The sequence below is a fragment of the Oncorhynchus gorbuscha genome, linkage group LG10 (assembly GCF_021184085.1).
Source record: "Oncorhynchus gorbuscha isolate QuinsamMale2020 ecotype Even-year linkage group LG10, OgorEven_v1.0, whole genome shotgun sequence".
Lineage (NCBI taxonomy): Eukaryota > Metazoa > Chordata > Actinopteri > Salmoniformes > Salmonidae > Oncorhynchus > Oncorhynchus gorbuscha.
In genome coordinates this window covers 45,421,102-45,442,398 of record NC_060182.1, presented here as the reverse complement: position 1 = coordinate 45,442,398, position 21,297 = coordinate 45,421,102, and the positions used below count along the sequence as shown (strand labels likewise).

General features: G+C 45.2%; 1 protein-coding gene across 4 annotated transcripts in view; it reads left to right on the top strand.

Moving 5' to 3' along the window:
* The window catches only part of LOC124046175, a 93,767-nt gene that overhangs the window by 6,663 nt on the left and 65,807 nt on the right, over positions 1-21,297 (top strand). For 3 of the 4 annotated variants that reach the window (XM_046366262.1, XM_046366264.1, XM_046366261.1), the window contains exons 7-18: positions 2,148-2,324; positions 4,416-4,513; positions 4,922-5,108; positions 5,246-5,445; positions 5,658-5,811; positions 5,956-6,249; positions 6,371-6,470; positions 6,602-6,808; positions 13,816-13,959; positions 14,410-14,588; positions 16,431-16,639; positions 17,213-17,357. In XM_046366262.1, the coding sequence (XP_046222218.1) occupies positions 2,148-2,324; positions 4,416-4,513; positions 4,922-5,108; positions 5,246-5,445; positions 5,658-5,811; positions 5,956-6,249; positions 6,371-6,470; positions 6,602-6,808; positions 13,816-13,959; positions 14,410-14,588; positions 16,431-16,639; positions 17,213-17,357 (2,094 nt within the window). The remainder of the gene's footprint in view (positions 1-2,147; positions 2,325-4,415; positions 4,514-4,921; positions 5,109-5,245; positions 5,446-5,657; positions 5,812-5,955; positions 6,250-6,370; positions 6,471-6,601; positions 6,809-13,815; positions 13,960-14,409; positions 14,589-16,430; positions 16,640-17,212; positions 17,358-21,297) is intronic. The other variant, XM_046366263.1, reaches the window with a different exon arrangement.

Here is a 21,297-nt window from a genome sequence, read left to right as displayed (position 1 = left end):
GCTACTGTCCTCCCTTCCACTGGCGTACTGTTATGTTCAGCTCATAGTGTCTCCTGCTTACTGTCCTCCCTTCCACTGGCGTACTGTTATGTTCAGCTCATAGTGTCTCCTGCTACTGTCCTCCCTTCCACTGGCGTACTGTTATGTTCAGCTCATAGTGTCTCCTGCTACTGTCCTCCCTTCCACTGGCGTACTGTTATGTTCAGCTCATAGTGTCTCCTACTACTGTCCTCCCTTCCACTGGCATACTGTTATGTTCAGCTCATAGTGTCTCCTGCTACTGTCCTCCATTCCATTGGTATACTTCTCATCTGCTACTGTCCTCCCTTCCACTGGCATACTGTTATGTTCAGCTCATAGTGTCTCCTGCTACTGTCCTCTCTTCCATTGGTATACTGTTATGTTCAGCTCATAGTGTCTCCTGCTACTGTCCTCCCTTCCATTGGTATACTGTTATGTTCAGCTCATAGTGTCTCTGCTACTGTCCTCCCTTCCACTGGCGTACTGTTATGTTCAGCTCATAGTGTCACCTGCTACTGTCCTCCCTTCCACTGGCGTACTGTTATGTTCAGCTCATAGTGTCTCCTACTACTGTCCTCCCTTCCATTGGCGTACTGTTATGTTCAGCTCATAGTGTCTCCTACTACTGTCCTCCCTTCCATTGGCATACTGTTATGTTCAGCTCATAGTGTCTCCTGCTACTGTCCTCCCTTCCACTGGCGTACTGTTATGTTCAGCTCATAGTGTCTCCTACTACTGTCCTCCCTTCCATTGGTGTACTGTTATGTTCAGCTCATAGTGTCTCCTGCTACTGTCCTCCCTTCCATTGGTTTACTGTTATGTTCAGCTCATAGTGTCTCCTGCTACTGTCCTCCATTCCATTGGTTTACTGTTATGTTCAGCTCATAGTGTCTCCTGCTACTGTCCTCCCTTCCATTGGTTTACTGTTATGTTCAGCTCATAGTGTCTCTGCTACTGTCCTCCATTCCATTGGTTTACTGTTATGTTCAGCTCATAGTGTCTCCTGCTACTGTCCTCCCTTCCATTGGTATACTGTTATGTTCAGCTCATAATTGTGAAGCAGTCTGGACAACCCCTTCCTCTCTCTCTCCAGTTAATGTCACCTCTCCTGTCTCTTACCAACACCTATCCATTAGCCCCCTCTTTTCATTTACTGTAACCACTGCTTTCTCAGATTAGGTCCGGTCCATAGAGCCCTGCACTGGTGTGAATTTTAAGCCCCACCCGTGCCCGTGACGTTCAGGCCCTACCCTATTGCTTCTGACAAGTTTAAGGCCCGGCCCGAAACCCCTAATCAGAAATAACTTCCTCTGTTAGTAAATCCATGATCTGCTCCTCTCTGTCTGTCACTCGCTCCCTGCGCGCAGCTCGCTCTGCGGATGGCTGCTCCGAGTCCGAGTGTCCATGGCAATGGCTCTGATTTGGGACAATAATTGACAATTCGTAGAATAATACCCAAACTTGCAAAGGAGGATATTTGTGTACTTTTGTGTACCTATTCAGGATACCTTACATTGAATACATCACTTTTCCATAATTATGTATTTCTGTATAGTACAGATTAAGGAACCATGATGTAATTCTGTTATCAGGTGTTAATCCACTTACTGTAGTTCAGTAACCAAAATTACATTTTAACTTAAGATGTCATATCATAACTGACAACTCATTCTTTCTGCAGACTTCTTTGAATCTTAATTTAGAATAGATATTTAAGAGTTTATTTTTTGACAACTTGGTCACCCAATTTTTTTTCCCTCCATTCTGTTATGAAACTATATCTGCGCTGTTCTTCAAGTAAATGTGTTTGTCAAATTGTCGGTGGAATGTGTTGAAAGTAGTCCATGTTTATAGAAATGTATGGTTTAACTTTGCAATCCATGGTTTTTGTTTGGCATACATTTTATGGTGAAAAAGTCTCATCGTCATTCTATTACCATGGAATGGCCCACAGTTGACCTCTGTATCTAGGACAATGTCACTTGGCTGTGAATGGGAACGATGCCCTACAGCGATGCACCCATAAACACGTGAACAAAACACGTGAACTAAATGAGCAAGCATCTGTAATAATAATCTCAAAGACTTGGGCCCTGTAACATTTTTCTGTGTTTGTCCCCTACCAGTCTGACTCTGCTGTTTAAGCACTGGCTGGTGTGGAGGCAGGCTGGTGTGAGGCTGCAGGCGTGGGCGCTGCAAGCCCAGAGGGCAGCCCTCCACTGGGACCACAGGCAGCAGAGTCAGGCCTACGCCTTGTGGAGAGCTGCCTGGGTCACAGCACGTCTGGCCACAGAACAGCACAGGTAAAGGGACAGTTATTGATAGTAGTTTGTGTTAGTCTTCCATGCTGACCAAACCGCTTGCGTAACGTGTGCGAGAGCATTACAAAATAAATGTACACAAACCATGCTAGGTCCTCTACGTTTCAAACAACCCAATATTTTTATCCCAGGACAAATTAGCTAGCAACAGCAAGCTAGCTAGCTAAATTGCCATGAATGTTGAATGCTTTTCGACCTGTCCCCAAATTAATATAGTTAGTTCAGAGTTCGTTTTGATATTTCAACCTGAGTGTCCTGATCACGTCTGTGGATGGACAAAATCTACATGCACATGATAGTGGACGTGCGCACGCCCGGTCTAGTCAGCATGTTAGGCCTTGATTCAATCAGATCAAACTTGTAAACATGGCTGCATGGGATCTCTCTTAATGCCACTCTGTGCAGCCAATGGCAATGCCCGCTTTAGGTATAATGCCAGGAGCCGCTTGTGGATTTGACAGCTCTAACGCAGTTCCACCTCAGAAACCAAAACAACCGCTATGTAGATGTTGGCTAATTGGATCTGATTTAATAGAGCCCTGAGGGGATACAGTTATATTTAAATCTTCAGTTGTATATATTCCAACTTCAATCCCATGGCCATGTGTGTCATCTTCTCTGAGTTTAGCCTAGTGTTGTTGTCTGTTCAGGAGGATACAATGTTCATGTAGAAATATTTTGTGTAGATCAGGTATGAGTGTTTGTCAAGTAAAACTGTGAGTCACGTCAGCTCTACACATTACATTTCTACCTGCAACAATAAGAACATTCCGTTAAATTGAACACACCCCTGCTCTTACACAGGGCGTCCTGCCTAGCTGCAGCCTGGCGCGTGTGGGCGGCCCGGGCCACACAGAGGGAGGAGGAGCGATCTGCTAGGGCCAATCAGAGTGCTGGCTTCCACAGGAGGAGCCTACTGCAGCACAGCCTTCTGCTGTGGCTAGAGAGAGCAGAGCAGAGAAGACGACAGAGGGATAGGCTGCATTTAAAACGCATCAGACCCCTTAACTTTTTCCACATTTTGTTAGGTTACAGTCATAACCCTACTAGTGCGGCCAAATAGTGATGGCCATAGGGTTATGTTACAGTTGTGATGGTCTTGTAGTCACTAAATTGCCTTGCTAGAATGGACCAGGAGACAAACTGAAATTCAGTTTATTTTCAAATGGAAATGGCCCATTAACATTCTATGAGGATCTTTCAGTTTATGTCCTCAACTGATACAATGAACAAAAATATAAACGCAACAATTCATGATTTCACTGAGTTACATTTCATATAAGGACATCAGTCAATTGAAATAAATTCTCATCTATGGATTTCACAGCACTGGGCAGGGGCGTAGCCGTGTGTGGGCCTGGGAGGACATAGGCCCACCCACTATTACAGACATAAATAATCCTCAGTTTCATCAGCTGTCCGGGGGGCTGGTCTCTCTACAATCCCGCAGGTGAAGAACCCAGATGTAGAGGTCCTGGACTGGCGTTGGTATACATGGTCTGCGGTTGTCAGGCTGATTGGACGTACTGCCAAATTCTTTAAAACAACATTGGAGGTGGCTTATGGTAGAGAAATGAACATTAAATTCTCTGCCAACAGCTCTGGTTGACATTCCTGCAATCAGCATACCAATTGCACGCTCCCTCAACTTGAGACATGTGTGACAACTGGATATTTTAGTGGCCTTTAATGATCATGCTGTTTAATCAACTTCTTATGCCACACCTGTCAGGTGAATTAATTATATTGGCAAAGGAGAAATGCTCACTATCATGGATGTAAACAAATTTGTGCACAAACTGAGAGAAATAAGCTTTTTCTGGGATCTCTAATTTCAGCTCATGAAACATGGGACCAACACTTTACATGTGGCATTGATATTTTTGTTCAGTAATTGATCCTATCCTTCTACGTATAGGATTGACATTTGAATACCTCAAACTCAACAATATTAACACGCACTGTACAGATCCAAGAATAATTATCTCATCTCTCCCTCCTGCCTGCTTTCTTTCTCCCTCCCCCTCTCTCTGTCGGTCTGTCTCCATATGACTACCACACACACGCACACAGGAGGGTTGCCCAGCGCTGGCGTGAGCGCACACACGGAGCCCGGTTGCAGCGCGTGTGTGTCGAGGCCGAACAGGTGCTCTCCAGACAAATTTTAGCAGGCAAGTGGTGTGTGTGTGCCAGTGAGCCCTCCTCTTAAGTCGTACCCTGACTTCAAACAAACACATGACAGCCTTGTATATATCCAAGTCCCAACTCTCACACTGACTGGCATAATGCCTCCCTCTACCTCTACAACATGCCGATTATCTTCTCCTGCTAGACCAGTGGTTCCAGAACATGGGGTCAGGTCCCCTGAAATAGAAACCTTCTGAGAAACTTGTTTTTATCTTCAAATGGGTATAGAATACAACATGTTAGTGTCTACTAATGGCCTTTTACCCTATTAGAATGCGCTAGCATGCACTGGCTTGCACAGAAGTGACACAATTATGGGCCAGCGGCTAATGAAGTGTCTATTAGAGTCATTGGGATGATGAATGTCTTTTGGCCTCATCTCCTCTCACCAGTGGCCTTTGGGAGGTGGCACCAGGAGTTTGCCCGGGCAGACTGCGGGCACAGACTGGTGCAGAGGTGGCACGACCTGCTGGAGTGGAGGAGGCTGCAGGAGGCGTTTACATCCTGGAACCGCAGGGTCCTGGTCAGGAGAGGGGCCCTAGAGATACAGGAGAGAAGGCAACGGGCACAGCTCTCACAGTCAGTCTATAGAGCACAGATAAATAGACAAATGATATCATATGAAATGTCTCCATTTTGACTCAAGTGTGCTCCAGTTAGTTTTGAGTGTGCCTTCCGAGTTTAACTTTGATCAACATTGTTTGACCCCATCTCAGCATCCTGCGTGGCTGGCGGGGTGTGGCCGAGCGCAGGGCGGCGTGCGTGTGTTACTGCAGCGAGAGGAATGACCGGATGGCCGCACACACCCTGCAAAGCTGGAGGAGAGCCACAGCGCTACGGTCCCGACACACACGCCTCCTCACACACCTGCTGGAGAGGAGGAGGACACAGGCGCTGACCCTAGGGACACTGACAGGTTGGCCTGGCCTCTTAACTTCAATGAAACGTTCTGTCATTCACTTCTTCTTTCCCATAAATCCTCCAGGGAAGGCAAACCCTCAGTGCTCGGCGAGCTACTGGGTGTACAGGCTTTAAGCTCCAGAGCAGGACTGCAGCAAAAGCCTGTACGCCCGGCAGTTCTTCATGAATGCCATGGCTGTTAAAGTGCAAGTGTGTGCTGAATCTCAGATGTTGTAGGGAATATGAGGCCGAGTGAGGCGGTGACGCCAAGGTTGTATGGTGGTGCCAGGCTCCTCACATTGGAGGAGTTGTGTGACAACCTGCAGCTCCAGACAAGCCTTCACTCCTGGAGGAGGGAGAAGAGCAAGCTCCAGCTAGCCAGGTAGCTATCACCACACTGCTGCTCTCTCGTCTTGGCCTCTCCCCCCCCCCCCCCCCCCTTTTCACTTACTTGCTTTGGAGTATATTTAAACTGCTCTGTCTCCACTTCAATCTTTCCATCCCTCTCACTCCCCACCTGTCTCAGACTGTACTGTGTGGCCCGGGCGAGGGAGCAGGTGAGATTGGCGCTGCGGCGTTGGCACGAGCTGGCGTGGGATTCCCAGGCCTGCAGGATGCACAGGTTCAGGACTAGACTGGCAGTGCTGGAATCCTCTTCCTCTGGGTTCGGCAGCACCTCTCCCCTCTCCCTGAAACTTGCTGTGGCAGAGCATAACATCAGCACGGAGCTCAGCGATTGGTCAAACAGCTCCTCTTCAGCACAGATGGACAGAGGACGCCCCCTACTGGCCTCATCCCCATTGGAAAGTCTCAAGACCTGGTCAGTCTGTTGAATATACACACACATACTGTTTGAAAGGGAGGTGGTGAGTGTTAGAGTATGACTGATACAAACATTGTGTAACCCTGATTCAAGGCCTTTTGCTCTCTTCTCCGAAAAGCTTCCAGGTCGAGAACCATGTTGATTTTGCAGAGGGTGACCAAACCTTCTGCCTCTTGCATCAAAGTCTCCCAGATCACAAGAGCTCACCCAGATTAAAGGTTTTTCATCCTGCATTTGTATAATCACCACACACTCTTGCATCCTTTATCAAAACATACAATAATGCCAAAAGTTTAAAAGAATATCCATCTTCTCTCTACACCCCTTATCTCCCATCTCTCTTTGTCAGGGTGTCATGGGGAGTGTGGTGGGCCGGATGCTACGTCCCTCCCTCAGTGTGGCCTTCTCTCAGTGGAGGGACTATGTCAGAGTCGGCAGGGAGCAGCGACGCCTCATGGGCCTGATGGCAGATGTCCGCAGACGGGCCATGCTTGGCACCGCCCTCAGCCTGTGGAGGAGACACACCCAGAGCCTCAGCACCGCAGCCATACAGATGGTCAGTATTATAGCATTATTATTAAGCCTTATTCTACCAGCGAGGCTGAAATTAGCTCCCTACCCTTTCCTCTTTTGATGTTTTTACATTTTGTAAGGGTACCGTACACGATTTAGCTGTCTCAGACAAGTTTGAGATTGGAGACAAAATCCCCATGTCGTTGTCTACTCGGGGCACGCGGCCGTCACCGACGCTTGTTTAATGTGAACCGGTCAGAGACGCAGTCTGAGGGCTACCTCTCCCATATTTGAGCCGTCCCAGACATCATGATATTTAAAAAAAAAATGTTTGATTTTATCGGCACAAAATCTCCAATGCTCTTGTAGTGTGAGATGTGCAACGACGAGCTTTGAGAATGGTGATCTGCAATCGCCAATGGCGTTGTTTCGCATCACGCAGAATGTGTAGACTCTTGAGCAGGACGATGTCTACTACTTGCCTACTAGTATGCATTTGTAATTGCCTTTAATCAAAGCATCAAATCGTCACAGCTCTGAAGTACCCAAGCAATGCTATTCAATTCAACATTTATTGGCTAGGTATTTCAAGTCTGTATGGCAAGCGTGAATGTCTGACTGAAAATGTTTCATGAGGCTGCTTTGAGCCACAGCTCGTTCTAGCTACACAATCTAATCACATAATTGTTTTCGCGTGGTGGTATCGAGAATGATCGCGGCCAAGTGAAGAATCTTGTGTGTGACGTCCCCGTCTGTGCCGCATCGTTTAGGTTGTGCACCACTATGTTGGCAAGACAAAAAAGTAGAGGAAAGATGGTTGTTTAATGTGAGAGGCTCAGCGATGTTAAGATTTTGAAAGTTGTGTAGTGTCCACCCAGGATAAGGGTTGTAGTGTCCACCCAGGATAAGGGTTGTAGTGTCCACCCAGGATAAGGGTTGTAGTGTCCACCCAGGATAGGGGTTGTAGTGTCCACCCAGGATAAGGGTTGTAGTGTCCACCCAGGATAAGGGTTGTAGCGTCCACCCAGGATAAGGGTTGTAGCGTCCACCCAGGATAAGGGTTGTAGCGTCCACCCAGGATAAGGGTTGTAGCGTCCACCCAGGATAAGGGTTGTAGCGTCCACCCAGGATAAGGGTTGTAGCGTCCACCCAGGATAAGGGTTGTAGCGTCCACCCAGGATAAGGGTTGTAGGGTCCACCCAGGATAAGGGTTGTAGGGTCCACCCAGGATAAGGGTTGTAGGGTCCACCCAGGATAAGGGGTGTAGTGTCCACCCAGGATAAGGGGTGTAGTGTCCACCCAGGATAAGGGTTGTAGTGTCCACCCAGGATAAGGGTTGTAGTGTCCACCCAGGATAAGGGTTGTAGTGTCCACCCAGCATAAGGGGTGTAGTGTCCACCCAGCATAAGGGGTGTAGTGGTGGAGCTTCCTTCATATTCAAATCAAATTGTATTGGTGGCGTACACATCTTTTTTGTTGCGGGTGTATCAAATTGCATATGTTACTAGCTCCAACAGTGCAGTAATACCTATAAGGCTGCGTTGAGACAATGACCCAAGCCCAGCTCAGTTAATGCCTACCATTGTGTCGCTGAGTTGTCCATAATGCTTCAGAAAATGTACATCCCTGGGGCAATGGTAGACACAATGTAAGTGTGAGTAACCTAGTTCATGTCCCTCTAACTGCCTCTGCTGATCCTACAGCTATTGTATGCATTAATCATGTGCATATGAACCAGAGTTATACTGTTAGCATTGTAGCTGTGTGCAGCTCACCTTGCAATAACATAAATAACATGAGCATGTTATGTTCTGCTAAGCTTCCCAGTAAAGCAATGAAAACAAGCAAGCATCCCAGAAAAGTGATAAAAAATAGCTCACGTTAAGAAACAAGGTTCAAGAAATCAATCAAACTTGCTAGTAACAAGGTGACATTCATATTCTATCTCTAAAACTGACTTCGATAATAACTTTGATACAGTGGTAGCAATACATGATAACATCTACAGAAAAGACAGAAATGCCAATGGTGTTGCTGTTTATATTCAGAACCACATTCCTGTAAATCCTAGAGAGGATCTAATGTTAAGTATTGTTGATGTAATATGGCTACAGGTTTTGCCTCAATTAAAGCCCATTCTTGTGGGAAGCTGCTATAGACCACCAAGTACTAACAGTCAGTATCTTGGATAACATGTGTGAAATGTTTGATAATGTATGTGATATCAACAGAGGTCTATTTTCTGGGTGATTTAAATATTGACTGGCTATCACCAGGCTGCCCACTCAGGAAAACTTCAAACTGTAACCAGTGCCTGCAACCTGATTCAGGTTATCAGTCAACCTACCAGCGTAGTTACCAACAGCACAGGAATTAAATCATCAACAGGTATTGATCACATCTTTACTAATGCTGAAGAAATTTGCTTTAAAGCAGCATCCAAATCCATAGGATGTAGTGATCACAATATAATAGCCATATCTAGGAAAACCAAAGTTCCAATGGCTGGGCCTATTATAGTGAATAAGAGGTCATACAATAGGTTTTGTAGTGATTCTTATGTTGATGATGTAAAGAATATGTGTTGGTCAGTGGTGTGTAATGAGGAGCAACCAGACGCTGCACTTGACACATTTATGAAATGACTTATTCCAGTTACTAATAAGCACGCACCCATTAAGAAAATGACTGTAAAAGCATGAATCCCCGTGGATGGATGAGGAATTGAAAAATGGTATGGTTGAGAGGGATAAAGCAAAAGGAATGGCAAATAAGTCTGGCTGCACAACCGATTAGCAAACATACTGCAAATTGAACAATCCTGTGACTAAACTGAATAAAAAGAAGAAAGTATAATATGAAACAAATATGAATGATAGTTGAAAGGTTTTGTGCACTTTAGATTTTGTGCAAAAAAGGCACTCTCAGCTCCATCATTCATTGAATCGGATGGCTCATTCATCACAAAACACACTGATATTGCCAATTACTTTTATGATTTTTGTTCATTGGAAAGATTAGCAAACTTATGCATGACATGCCAGCAACAAACGGTGACACTTCACATCCAAGTATAAATTATGAAAGACTGGTATTGTAATTTTTAATTCCATAAACTGTGGAAGAGGTGAAAAAAAGTGTCTATCAACAATGACAAGCCAACGGGGTCTGACAACCTGGATGGAAAATGACTGAGGATAATAGTGGATGATATTGCCGCTCCTATTTGCCATATCTTCAATCTAAACCTACTAGAAAGTGTGTGCCCTCAGGCCTACAGGGAAGCTAAAGTAATTCCGATACCCAAGAACAGTAAAGCCCCCTTTACTGGCTCAAATAGCCAACCAATCATCCTTTTACCAACAATTAATAAAGTTTGGGGGGAAAAATTGTGTTTCACCAGTTACAATGCTATTTTACTGTAAACAAATTGACAACCAACTTTCAGCATGCTTGTAGGGAAAGGACTACTGTTCAGTTGTGTAGTCAGGTGCCACAGAGGGTCCTTGGAAAATTACAACTGTCTTAGAACAGGTCAGCACGGCTGGCCCTGAAATGAACACAAGAGCTAATGTTAACAATATTCATGTCAATCTCTCATGGCTCAAAGTGGAGGAGAGATGGACTTCATCACTACTTGTTTTTGTAAAAAGTATTGACATGTTGAATGCACCAAGCTGTCTGTCTAAACTACTTCCACACAGCTCGGACATCCATGCATACCCCACAAGACATGCCATAAGAGGTCTCTTCACTGTCACCAAGTCCAGAACAGATTATGCGAGGTGCACAGTACTACATAGAGCCATGGAACTCTATTCCACATCAGGTAACTGATGCAGCAGTAGAATCAGATTTAAAAAACAGATAAAAATACACCTTATTGAACAGCGGGGACTGTGAAGAGACACACACAGGCACAGACACAACACATAAGACACGCGTACATACAGATTTTGTATTGTAGATATGTGGTAGTAGAGTAGGGAACACACTTAATGTGTTGTGAAAAATGTAATGTAATATTTTTAGTTGTATATAACTCCCTTAATGTTGCTAGACCTCAGGAAGAGTAATGGGGATCCTTAATAAATACAAATACTTAACAAAACAATACACACAAATTCCCCAAAATAAAGGAATTAAGAAATATAGAATTATTAGAGCGAGCAATGTCAAGGATCCGGAATATAAATGTATATGATGGTGTATATTGACATTATGGACAGCATATGAATGGAAAGGTGTGTACAGCAGAAGTTATAAAGGATGAGCCTTGATTAGAATACAGTATATACATATGAAGTGGGTAAAACGGTATGTAAACATTATTAATGTGACCAGTGTTTGATGACTATGTACATAGGGCAGCAGTCTCTAAGATGTAGGGTTGAGTACCGGGTGGTGGCCGGATAGTAACAGTGACTAAAGTTCAGAGAGGGGTACTGGGCGGAGGCAGGCTCGTGGTGAATTTTTAACAGTCTGGAGATATAAGCTGTTTTTCAGTCTCTCGGTCCCAGCTTTGATGCACCTGTATCGTCTCCGCCCTCTAGATGGTATCAGGGTGAACAGGCCACGGCTCGGGTGGCTGAAGTTCTTGATAATCTTGTTGTCTGTGTGGATGGACCATTTCAGGTTGTCCGTGATGTGCACGCCGAGGAAGTTAAGCTTTTCACCCTCTCCACTGCGGGCCCGTCTATGTGGATGGGGGTATGCTCCCTCCTGAAGTTCACGATCAGCGTAGCTATTCCCTCCGCAAGGCAATCAAACAAGCTAAGCGTCAGTATAGAGACAAAGTAGAGTCACAATTCAACGGCTCAGACACAAGAGGTATGTGGCAGGGTCTACAGTCAAACACGGATTACAAAAAGAAAACCAGCCCCGTCTCGGACCAGGCAGACTAAATAACTTTTTTGCCCGCTTTGAGGACAATACATTGCCACTGACACGGCCTGCAACCAAAACCTGCGGACTCTCCTTCGCTGCAGCCGACGTGAGTAAAACATTTAAACGTGTTAACCCTTGCAAGGCTGCAGGCCCAGACGGCATCCCCAGCCGCGCCCTCAGAGCATGCGCAGACCAGCTGGCTGGTGTGTTTACGGACATATTCAATCAATCCTTATCCCAGTCTGCTGTTCCCACATGCTTCAAGAGGGCCACCATTGTCCCTGTTCCCAAGAAAGCTAAGGTAACTAAGCTAAATGACTACCGCCCCGTAGCACTCACTTCCATCATCATAACCTCACACTCAACGTCAACAAAACTAAGGAGATGATTGTGGACTTCAGGAAACAGCAGACTAAATAACTTTTTTGCCCGCTTTGAGAACAATACAGTGCCACTGACACGGCCTGCAACCAAAACCTGCGGACTCTCCTTCGCTGCAGCCGACGTGAGTAAAACATTTAAACGTGTTAACCCTTGCAAGGCTGCAGGCCCAGACGGCATCCCCAGCCGCGCCCTCAGAGCATGCGCAGACCAGCTGGCTGGTGTGTTTACGGACATATTCAATCAATCCTTATCCCAGTCTGCTGTTCCCACATGCTTCAAGAGGGCCACCATTGTCCCTGTTCCCAAGAAAGCTAAGGTAACTAAGCTAAATGACTACCGCCCCGTAGCACTCACTTCCATCATCATAACCTCACACTCAACGTCAACAAAACTAAGGAGATGATTGTGGACTTCAGGAAACAGCAGAGGGAGCACCCCCCTATCCACATCGATGGGACAGTAGTGGAGAGGGTAGTAAGTTTTAAGTTCCTCGGCATACACATCACGGACAAACTGAATTGGTCCACCCACACAGTCAGCGTCGTGAAGAAGGCACAGCAGCGCCTCTTCAACCTCAGGAGGCTGAAGAAATTTGGCTTGTCACCAAAAGCACTCACAAACTTCTACAGATGCACAATCGAGAGCATCCTGTCGGGCTGTATCACCGCCTGGTACGGCAACTGCTCCACCCACAACCGTAAGGTTCTCCAGAGGGTAGTGAGGTCTGCACAACGCATCACCGGGGGCAAACTACCTGCCCTCCAGGACACCTACACCACCCGATGTCACAGGAAGGCCATAAAGATCATCAACGACAACAACCACCCGAGCCACTGCCTGTTCACCCCGCTATCATCCAAAAGGTGAGGTCAGTTCAGGTGCATTAAAGCAGGGACCGAGAGACTGAAAAACAGCTTCTATCTCAAGGCCATCAGACTGTTAAACAGCCACCACTAACATTGAGTGGCTGCTGCCAACATACTGACTCAACTCCAGCCACTTTAATAATGGGAATTGATGTAAAATATATCACTAGCCACTTTAAACAATGCTACTTAATATAATGTTTACATACCCTACATTACTCATCTCATATGTACAGTGGGGCAAAGAAGTATTTAGTCAGCCACCAATTGTGTAAGTTCTCCCACTTAAAAAGATGAGGCCTGTAATTTCCATCATTGGTACACTTCAACTATGACAGACAAGATGAGGAGAAAAAATCTAGAAAATCACATTGTAGGATTTTTTATGAATTTATTTGCAAATTATGGTGGAAAATGAATATTCCCCCATCTGTTAGAGCGCTATTCAAGTTGTAGTGGGTCTAGGGTAAGTGCCGAACTCATTCCATAGAGGGCCGAGTGTCTGCGGGTTTTCGCTTCTCCCCTGAACCTGATTGATGAATGAAGGTCACTAATTAGTTAAGAACTCCCACTAAGGCGTTACCCCTCACAGAAGGTGTTTAGCTTGTCCGGGAGCAAGGCGTCAGTGTTCACGACGTGGCTGGTGTTCCCCTTTTTATAATCTGTGATTGTCTGGAGTCCTTGCGTCTTGTGACTGAGCCGTTGAATTGCGACTCCACATTGTCTCTGTACTGATGTTTTGCCGGTTTGATTGCCTTACGAAGGGCATATTGCTTCCATCTAACAGATCTGCCAACATCGAAGGGATAGGACCAACTGGAAGGGATAGGAAGTGGATTTGGATTGGCTGAAAGTCAACATGTGTGCCAAGTATTCTCAGTCACCTGTCTCACGTACTCCCTGCTTCACACAGGAAACTGCAATTCTGACTTTCTCTGTGGCTCACTGGAGAAGGGTGGTCGCTCACCAAAGGTCAAAGGTCACCCTGCAGAGGATGGCCGACGACTTCCACACCACGGCAGTCCTCAGGAGCTGCTTCTTAACATGGGAGAAAAAGGTAGGGAGTCGAAGCACAATTGCCTCTCCTCCAAGTGTGCACTTGTACACTACCCTCAAGGAATTTACTGGTGTAGGGAATATGATGGAAATCCCATCAGTCATTGCTTACACCAATCCAATGCTGGTATATAACCATACCTTCAAGTATCATTTTTTTAAGGTAGTTAAAATGTTCACTTTGGGGAGAAGGGAGAGAAGAGCAAGTGGGCTAGAGTGAGATATACATTTTCATAATTAATTTTTCTTCGTCCAGTGACATCCAAAAATGCAGACTATTAGTGAGCATAAACACAACCAATAATTTCTCAGCTAGGAAAAAAAAAGACAAATGTTGGAACACTTTACTCACATTGATTTATCCTCCAATAATTTCTAAAAACATTTTTTAATAAGGGTAGCCCTTCTGCTAATGGTATTATGGGTTAATGACATCCTCTCTCTCTCTTAGCGGACGTTGATTAGAGTAAGGCCAGACCCGGAGGCCCGGGCCCAGCTGGTGAAGAGGGCGGTGTGGCTGCGGAGGAGAGGAGAGAGACAGAGGACCCACAGCACCTTCACCCTCTGGACAGCACGCCTCAGACAAAGCCAGGCCGTCACCGCCTTCTACACACACACCACGCTCACCAGGTTGAGTGACAGAGAATATATATATACACTGCTCAAAAAAGGGAACACTAAAATAACACATCCTAGATCTGAATGAATGAAATATTCTTATTAAATACTTTTTTCTTTACATAGTTGAATATGCTGACAACAAAATCACACAAATTATCAATAGAAATCAAGTTTATCAACCCATGGAGGTCTGGATTTGGAGTCACACTCAAAATTAAAGTGGAAAACCACACTACAGGCTGATCCAACTTTGATGTAATGTCCTTAAAACAAGTCCAAATGAGGCTCAGTAGTGTGTGTGGCCTCCACGTGCCTGTATGACCTCCCTACCACGCCAGGCATGCTCCTGATGTGGTGGCGGATGGTCTCCTGAGGGATCTCCTCCCAGACCTGGACTAAAGCATCCGCCAACTCCTGGACAGTCTGTGGTGCAACGTGGCGTTGGTGGATGGAGCGAGACATGATGTCCCAGATGTGCTCAATTGGATTCAGGTCTGGGGAACGGGCGGGCCAGTCCATAGCATCAATGCCTTCCTCTTGCAGGAACTGCTGACACACTCCAGCCACATGAGGTCTAGCATGGTCTTGCATTAGGAAGAACCCAGGGCCAACCGCACCAGCATATGGCTCACAAGGGGTCTGAGGATCTCATCTCGATACCGAATGGTAGTCAGGCTACCTCTGGCGAGCACATGGAGGGCTGTGCGGCCCCCCAAAGAAATGCCACCCCACACCATGAGTGACTGACCCACCTCCAAACTGGTCATGCTGGAGGATGTTGCAGGCAGCAGAACGTTCTCCACTGCATCTCCAGACTCTGTCACGTCTGTCACATGTGCTCAGTGTGAACCTGCTTTCATCTGTGAAGAGCACAGGGCGCCAGTGGCGAATTTGCCAATCTTGGTGTTCTCTGGCAAATGCCAAATGTTCTGCACGGTGTTGGGCTGTAAGCACGACCCCCACCTGTGGATGTCGGGCCCTCATACCACCCTCATGGAGTTTGTTTCTGACCGTTTGAGCAGACACATGCACATTTGTGGCCTGCTGGAGGTCATTTTGCAGGGCTCTGGCAGTGCTCCTCCTTGCACAAAGGCGGAGATAGCGGTCCTGCTGCTGGGTTGTTGCCCTCCTACAGTCTCCTCCACGTCTCCTGATGTACTGGCCTGTCTCCTGGTAGCGCCTCCATGCTCTGGACACTACGCTGACAGACACAGCAACAGACACAGCAAACCTCCACAGCTCGCATTGATGTGCCATCCTGGAGGAGCTGCACTACCTGAGCCACTTGTGTGGGTTGTAGACTCTGTCTCATGCTACCACTAGAGTGAAAGCACCGCCAGCATTCAAAAGTGACCAAAACATCAGCCAGGAAGCATAGGAACTGAGAAGTGGTCTGTGGTCCCCACCTGCAGAACCACTCCTTTATTTGGGGTGTCTTGCTAATTCCCTATAATTTCCACCTGTTGTCTATTCCATTTTGCACAACAGCATGTGCAATTTATTGTCAATCAGTGTTGCTTCCTAAGTGGACAGTTTAATTTCACAGAAGTGTGATTGAGTTGGAGTTACATTGTGTTGTTTAAGTGTTCCCTTAATTTTTTGGAGCTATATATATATATATACACACAAACAAAACATGATTTTCAAAGGTATAGGGGATGAAGAGAAATACAGGCACTGCTGTGGATGCTCCTGTAGTTTCATTAGCAACGTTTTGACCGCAAAGGGCATTTTGTTTAAGTTTCACTTCTCCGATGTGGGATTTTATTGGATGTGTGCACATTACTTATCATAGGATTTCTCCTGACCAGTACCAAATCCCTTCTTTCCCTTCCCTACGTGTTTGTGTAGGGTGTTTACGGCGTGGGAGCAATGTGTCCACTCCCAGAGGGAGATGAGCGCCCTAGCCCGGGCCCACCTCCACCAGAGGCTGCTTGGCCAAGCCCTGGCCCACTGGAGGGAGTCTGCCACCCGCAGCCTTGAGTTCCGCAGGAGAGGCCAGGAGAGACTGGCGCTGTGGGCCAGACAGAATCTGCAGCACTGGAGAGATCATACCCAGAGTGAGTCTCGCTTAATAATCCAGGGGCCTGTTCAGGGGGATTTAACGTTCCAGGGCATTCAAATAGAAATGTATTGAGTAGGAATAATTAATGTCTGTCAGATATAATAGAGAATCTTGTCAGCTCTTCATTCTATTTCAACAAAAGTGTTTACATTTCTCTGAATACACCCATTTTTCCTGGTCGATTCCTGGTAGAGAGTGAATGCACACTTTTGTTCTAGCCCAGCCCTAACACACCGGAGTCAACTGACCCACTAACCACCAAGCCCTTGATCAGTTGTTCTGTTAGGGCTTGGCTATAACAAAACTGTAACCACTTGGGGGTCCCCCAGGAATGGGTTGAGAAACACTTTGAGTGTGTTGTATCAGTCATTGTACAAGGGGGGATAGTTTTACAAGCAACTCCACTTTTCAAACATGTCACACACTTCATGTAAGCAAAATATACACTTGGAACAGAACTTGGCATTGCTACATTAAATCCCCAGTGCAATCAATTTAGTTTATCCTGTGTTTTGTATCATTATTGTACAGCAGCTGATGAAACTAACACAGTGTGGTTTCTCCAAAGGGATGTGTGAGCTGAGACAGCTACTGGGTCAGTACGTGGAGAGTGAGAGAAGGGCAGCGAAGAAGAGAGCTCTACACACCTGGGTCCAGGCCACTGTGAATGTCAGGAAAGCCCAAGACGTACACCAGCAGGCTTTCATGAGCAGGTCAGTGGCAGTTGGGGACATGTTCAATCTGCAATGTAACTGAACATTTCACTGCAGGGGCCCGGGGCACTTATTTATAAAGCATCTCAGAGTAGGAGTGATCACCGTGTATGATCATATCAATATTGCAGTCTACTTTTATCTGTTTGTATGGTAAGGTATGTGATCGGGCTGTGACGGTCATGTAATTTTGGATCAGTAATTTGCCAGCCAAATGGCTGTCTCTGTAATAACTGTTTGAATAGCCAAAAAAAAGGGTGTTGCCTGTGCTGCTTCTGCACCTTTCTGTGTGTCTGTGGAAAAGTTAGAGAGAGAATAATTTACCCATATTGGTTTAATTATACCTACAGAACATGTTTGGTCAAATCTTGATCAATCTTCCCATCTTTCCTATCCAACCCCAATGACAATCATATTTTCCATCAATATGCAAATAGCCTTTGCACTTGCCTGTCTCACTGTAAACCAGTGGTAGTCAGGGCCTCATTACTGACGGGCCCTCAGGGCACGGGCCCCTAACCTATTATTATTTCTGGTGGGAAGGCCTCCAACGAAAACTTACTTAGGGACCCAAAAGGCTAGAGCTGGCCATGCTCACATAGCATATGAACATGGTATAAGCCATGGCAAAATGTGAAGAAAAGCAGGAAATTTGCTTTAAAACTGAAGAACTTTCTTCATGGCATAATGTGTCAAATATAAGTTATCATTGTTAGTAATTCCGTAGCTCGCAAGCGGCTCTCGGGAACATAATTGTCAGCTTGTGAAAATGAAACATTTTAGTAGGGGTCCTTGCCCAGGGGCTCATAATATTTGTGGGTCCATGACATTAAAAAGTTTGAAAACCCCCGTGTTAAAACACCTTGCAGAAACTTACTAAACCGCACAAATGCCTGGCCGTCCTTACTTCCAAGGTTTTATAGTCAACTGAAACGAATCATGAAAAACCATTTAAACTGAAATAAAATAATTAATATACCATACTGAAACTAACTAAAATAAAAATCATCATGAAATATCTTTAGCAAAAATCTAAGTTTTTCAAGCTTTTTGGGGGTTTTCAAGCTACTGAATGTGGTGAGTAAATGCTGCCAGGAAATGGCATGTTTCAAAAAGCTTAGCTTGTGCATCACAATCACTAACTAGCTAACAGGGAAAAAAACTTCTAGGTAGCTAACTTGATTCGGTCAAACTATTTGGAAAGTCCCATATAGATGATCTGTAAAACAAATGGCTATATAAATGTGATTGATTGTCACACTTGAAGGCACCATAGTTTCTCTCTGTGGGCATGTAATATTAAAATAATGGAGGATTTTACGCATATCTAAACTTTTCACAGTAGCTGGACAAAGATCCAATTTAAAGGGAAAGTATGTCCACTCACTGTTCTACTGCTCCCAAATAGGCCTGTTTTCTGAACACATTTGGAACCATCTTACAGTTCACACATCGCAGTCACACATCTCCAGATGTTCCATTGCATGCACTCTATGGACGTTGCAGCCTTAACCAGGAAGTTGAATCATTCTAATAAGTTGGTTGTAATCAAATGAAATGGAAAAACAAGCAGTTGCTTTTTAAACAGCAATAAATACATGTAATGATGTCATTAAATCAGCAAGATAAGAAGACAGGCAATGCTGTTGAACCAGCCTTCGTTATAGTAGGCCGAAGGGTTTTGAACATATGAAATGGAAAACAAGCAGTTGTTGCAGATAACTAAATACCAGGTTCACCGGTATTCACCAATGTTCTCATCTCTCGTTTCATTATGGGCATGGACACGTAGCCAACATGTGTCAGCTCGGTTCACCGGTATTCACCAATGTTCTCATCTCTCGTTTCATTACGGGCATGGACACGTAGCCAACATGTGGCAGCTCAGTTCACTGTTATTAACCAATGTTCTCATCTCTCGTTTCATTACGGGCATGGACACGTAGCCAACATGTGGCAGCTCAGTTCACTGTTATTAACCAATGTTCTCATCTTCGTTTCATTACGGGCATGGACACGGCATGGCAGCTCAGTTCACTGTTATTAACCAATGTTCTCATCTCTCGTTTCATTACGGGCATGGACACGTAGCCAACATGTGGCAGCTCAGTTCACTGTTATTAACCAATGTTCTCATCTCTCGTTTCATTACGGGCATGGACACGTAGCCAACATGTGTCAGCTCAGTTTTACTCCTCTCAAACTTTATATTTTAATAGCTTTGGTGATTAAGAGTTATTTCCACATCGGTCTCAGGAGCCAAACCCTTAATTTACAGTCTTGACTACGCTATTGCATTGGGAAGGACAAAAAAAGCCTTAATTGAGAGGGGAGGCTGTGCTTGGTTTTTACCCCCCAAAAAACATGTTTCTAAATACCGAGTATACATGCACCAAAAGCACATTAGGCTATTCATTTTCATATGGGCAGTGTGTGTTACGGCTGGATTTGCTGAGTATCCGCTGTCAACATTCATGCCATAACCAACTGAGTTACTGCTAAAACCAGCTTTTGGTTGGTCTTAAATATCCCTAACAGTGCTGCGGAGCATGTTTAAGGACACACCTAAAATATTTCCACCCCTTCCATCTGAGTGCAAGCGTGCAGATTATAAAACAGTTAAATTGCTGAACCTGGCGTTACATGCTGACCAGACCACTCGCATGATGATTTTGTCCACCCACACCAGACGAGATCAAGGACACTCAGGTTGAAATATCAAAATGAACGTGCAAGCGTCACAAATAGAGTCAAGTTCCATTTTAGCACCTGGCAACGCAGACGTGCCCGAGCAGTGAGGGTGCAATGATTGAATAACATGTATGTGTACATTTATTTTGTAACGCTTGTGGTGTGGTCAGCATGTACAGCGTGCATGTTGATTTTGTCCACCCACACCAGACATGATCAGAACTCGCAGGTTGAAATATCAAAACAAACTTTGAACTAACTATACCAATTTGGGGACACGTCGAAAAGCATTAAACATTTATGGCAATTAAGCTTAATAGCTTGCTGTTGCTTGTTAATTTGTCCTGGGATATAAACATTGGGTTGTTATTTTACATGAAATGTACAAGGTCCTCTACTCCGACAATTCATCCACAGATAAAAGGGTAAACCAAGTTAGTTTCTAGTAATCTCTCATCCTTTGGACTTTATATGGTGGTTGGCAACCTACTTTAAGGTGCATTACCACCATCAACTGGACTGGAGTGTGGCCCTCAGTTCATCTTTCAATCAACCACGTGGGTATATGCTCCTAATAACCAATGAGGAGATGGAAGAGGCGGGACTTACAGCGTGTCACAAATAGAACCAAGTTCTATTTTAGCGCCTGGCTACGCAGGAGTGCGCGAGCAATGATTGAATAATATGTATGTGTACATTTATTTTGCAACGTGAGTGGTGTGGCCAGCATGTTAGGGATGGAAAATGCCAGTGCGCTAGTTTTTTAAATGACAAAATTTCAAACTAACTTGCGTTTGACACTAGCGCCGCCTTAAATCCAGACGACGATAGAGCCTTTACTGTGCACTGTTTTAATTCCTATTAGTAAAGATTTGTCTTGACTTTTAAAATCTACTACCTTTTTAATGTAGCATACCGGTGAGCAAAACCATTTTAATCTTATTGTCAAACAAGTCACTTCAATGGCGTTGTACACTACCTGCGCACGTTCATCCTCTAAAATAATTCCAGCATCCTACAGCACACCAGCCACTTGATGAATGAAAAAAGACATCCAATATAAAAACACCAGAAAGTGTAATGGGATTTGGCGATTGAGACACTTGTAACCTGGTTTGAGGCCCTTCATAACAGCATTTTGGGGCGGCAGGTAGCCTGGTGGTTAGAGCGTTGGGCCAGTAACCGAAAGGTTGCTGGATCGAATCCCCGAGCTGACAAGGTAAAAATCTGTCGCTCTGCCACTGAACAA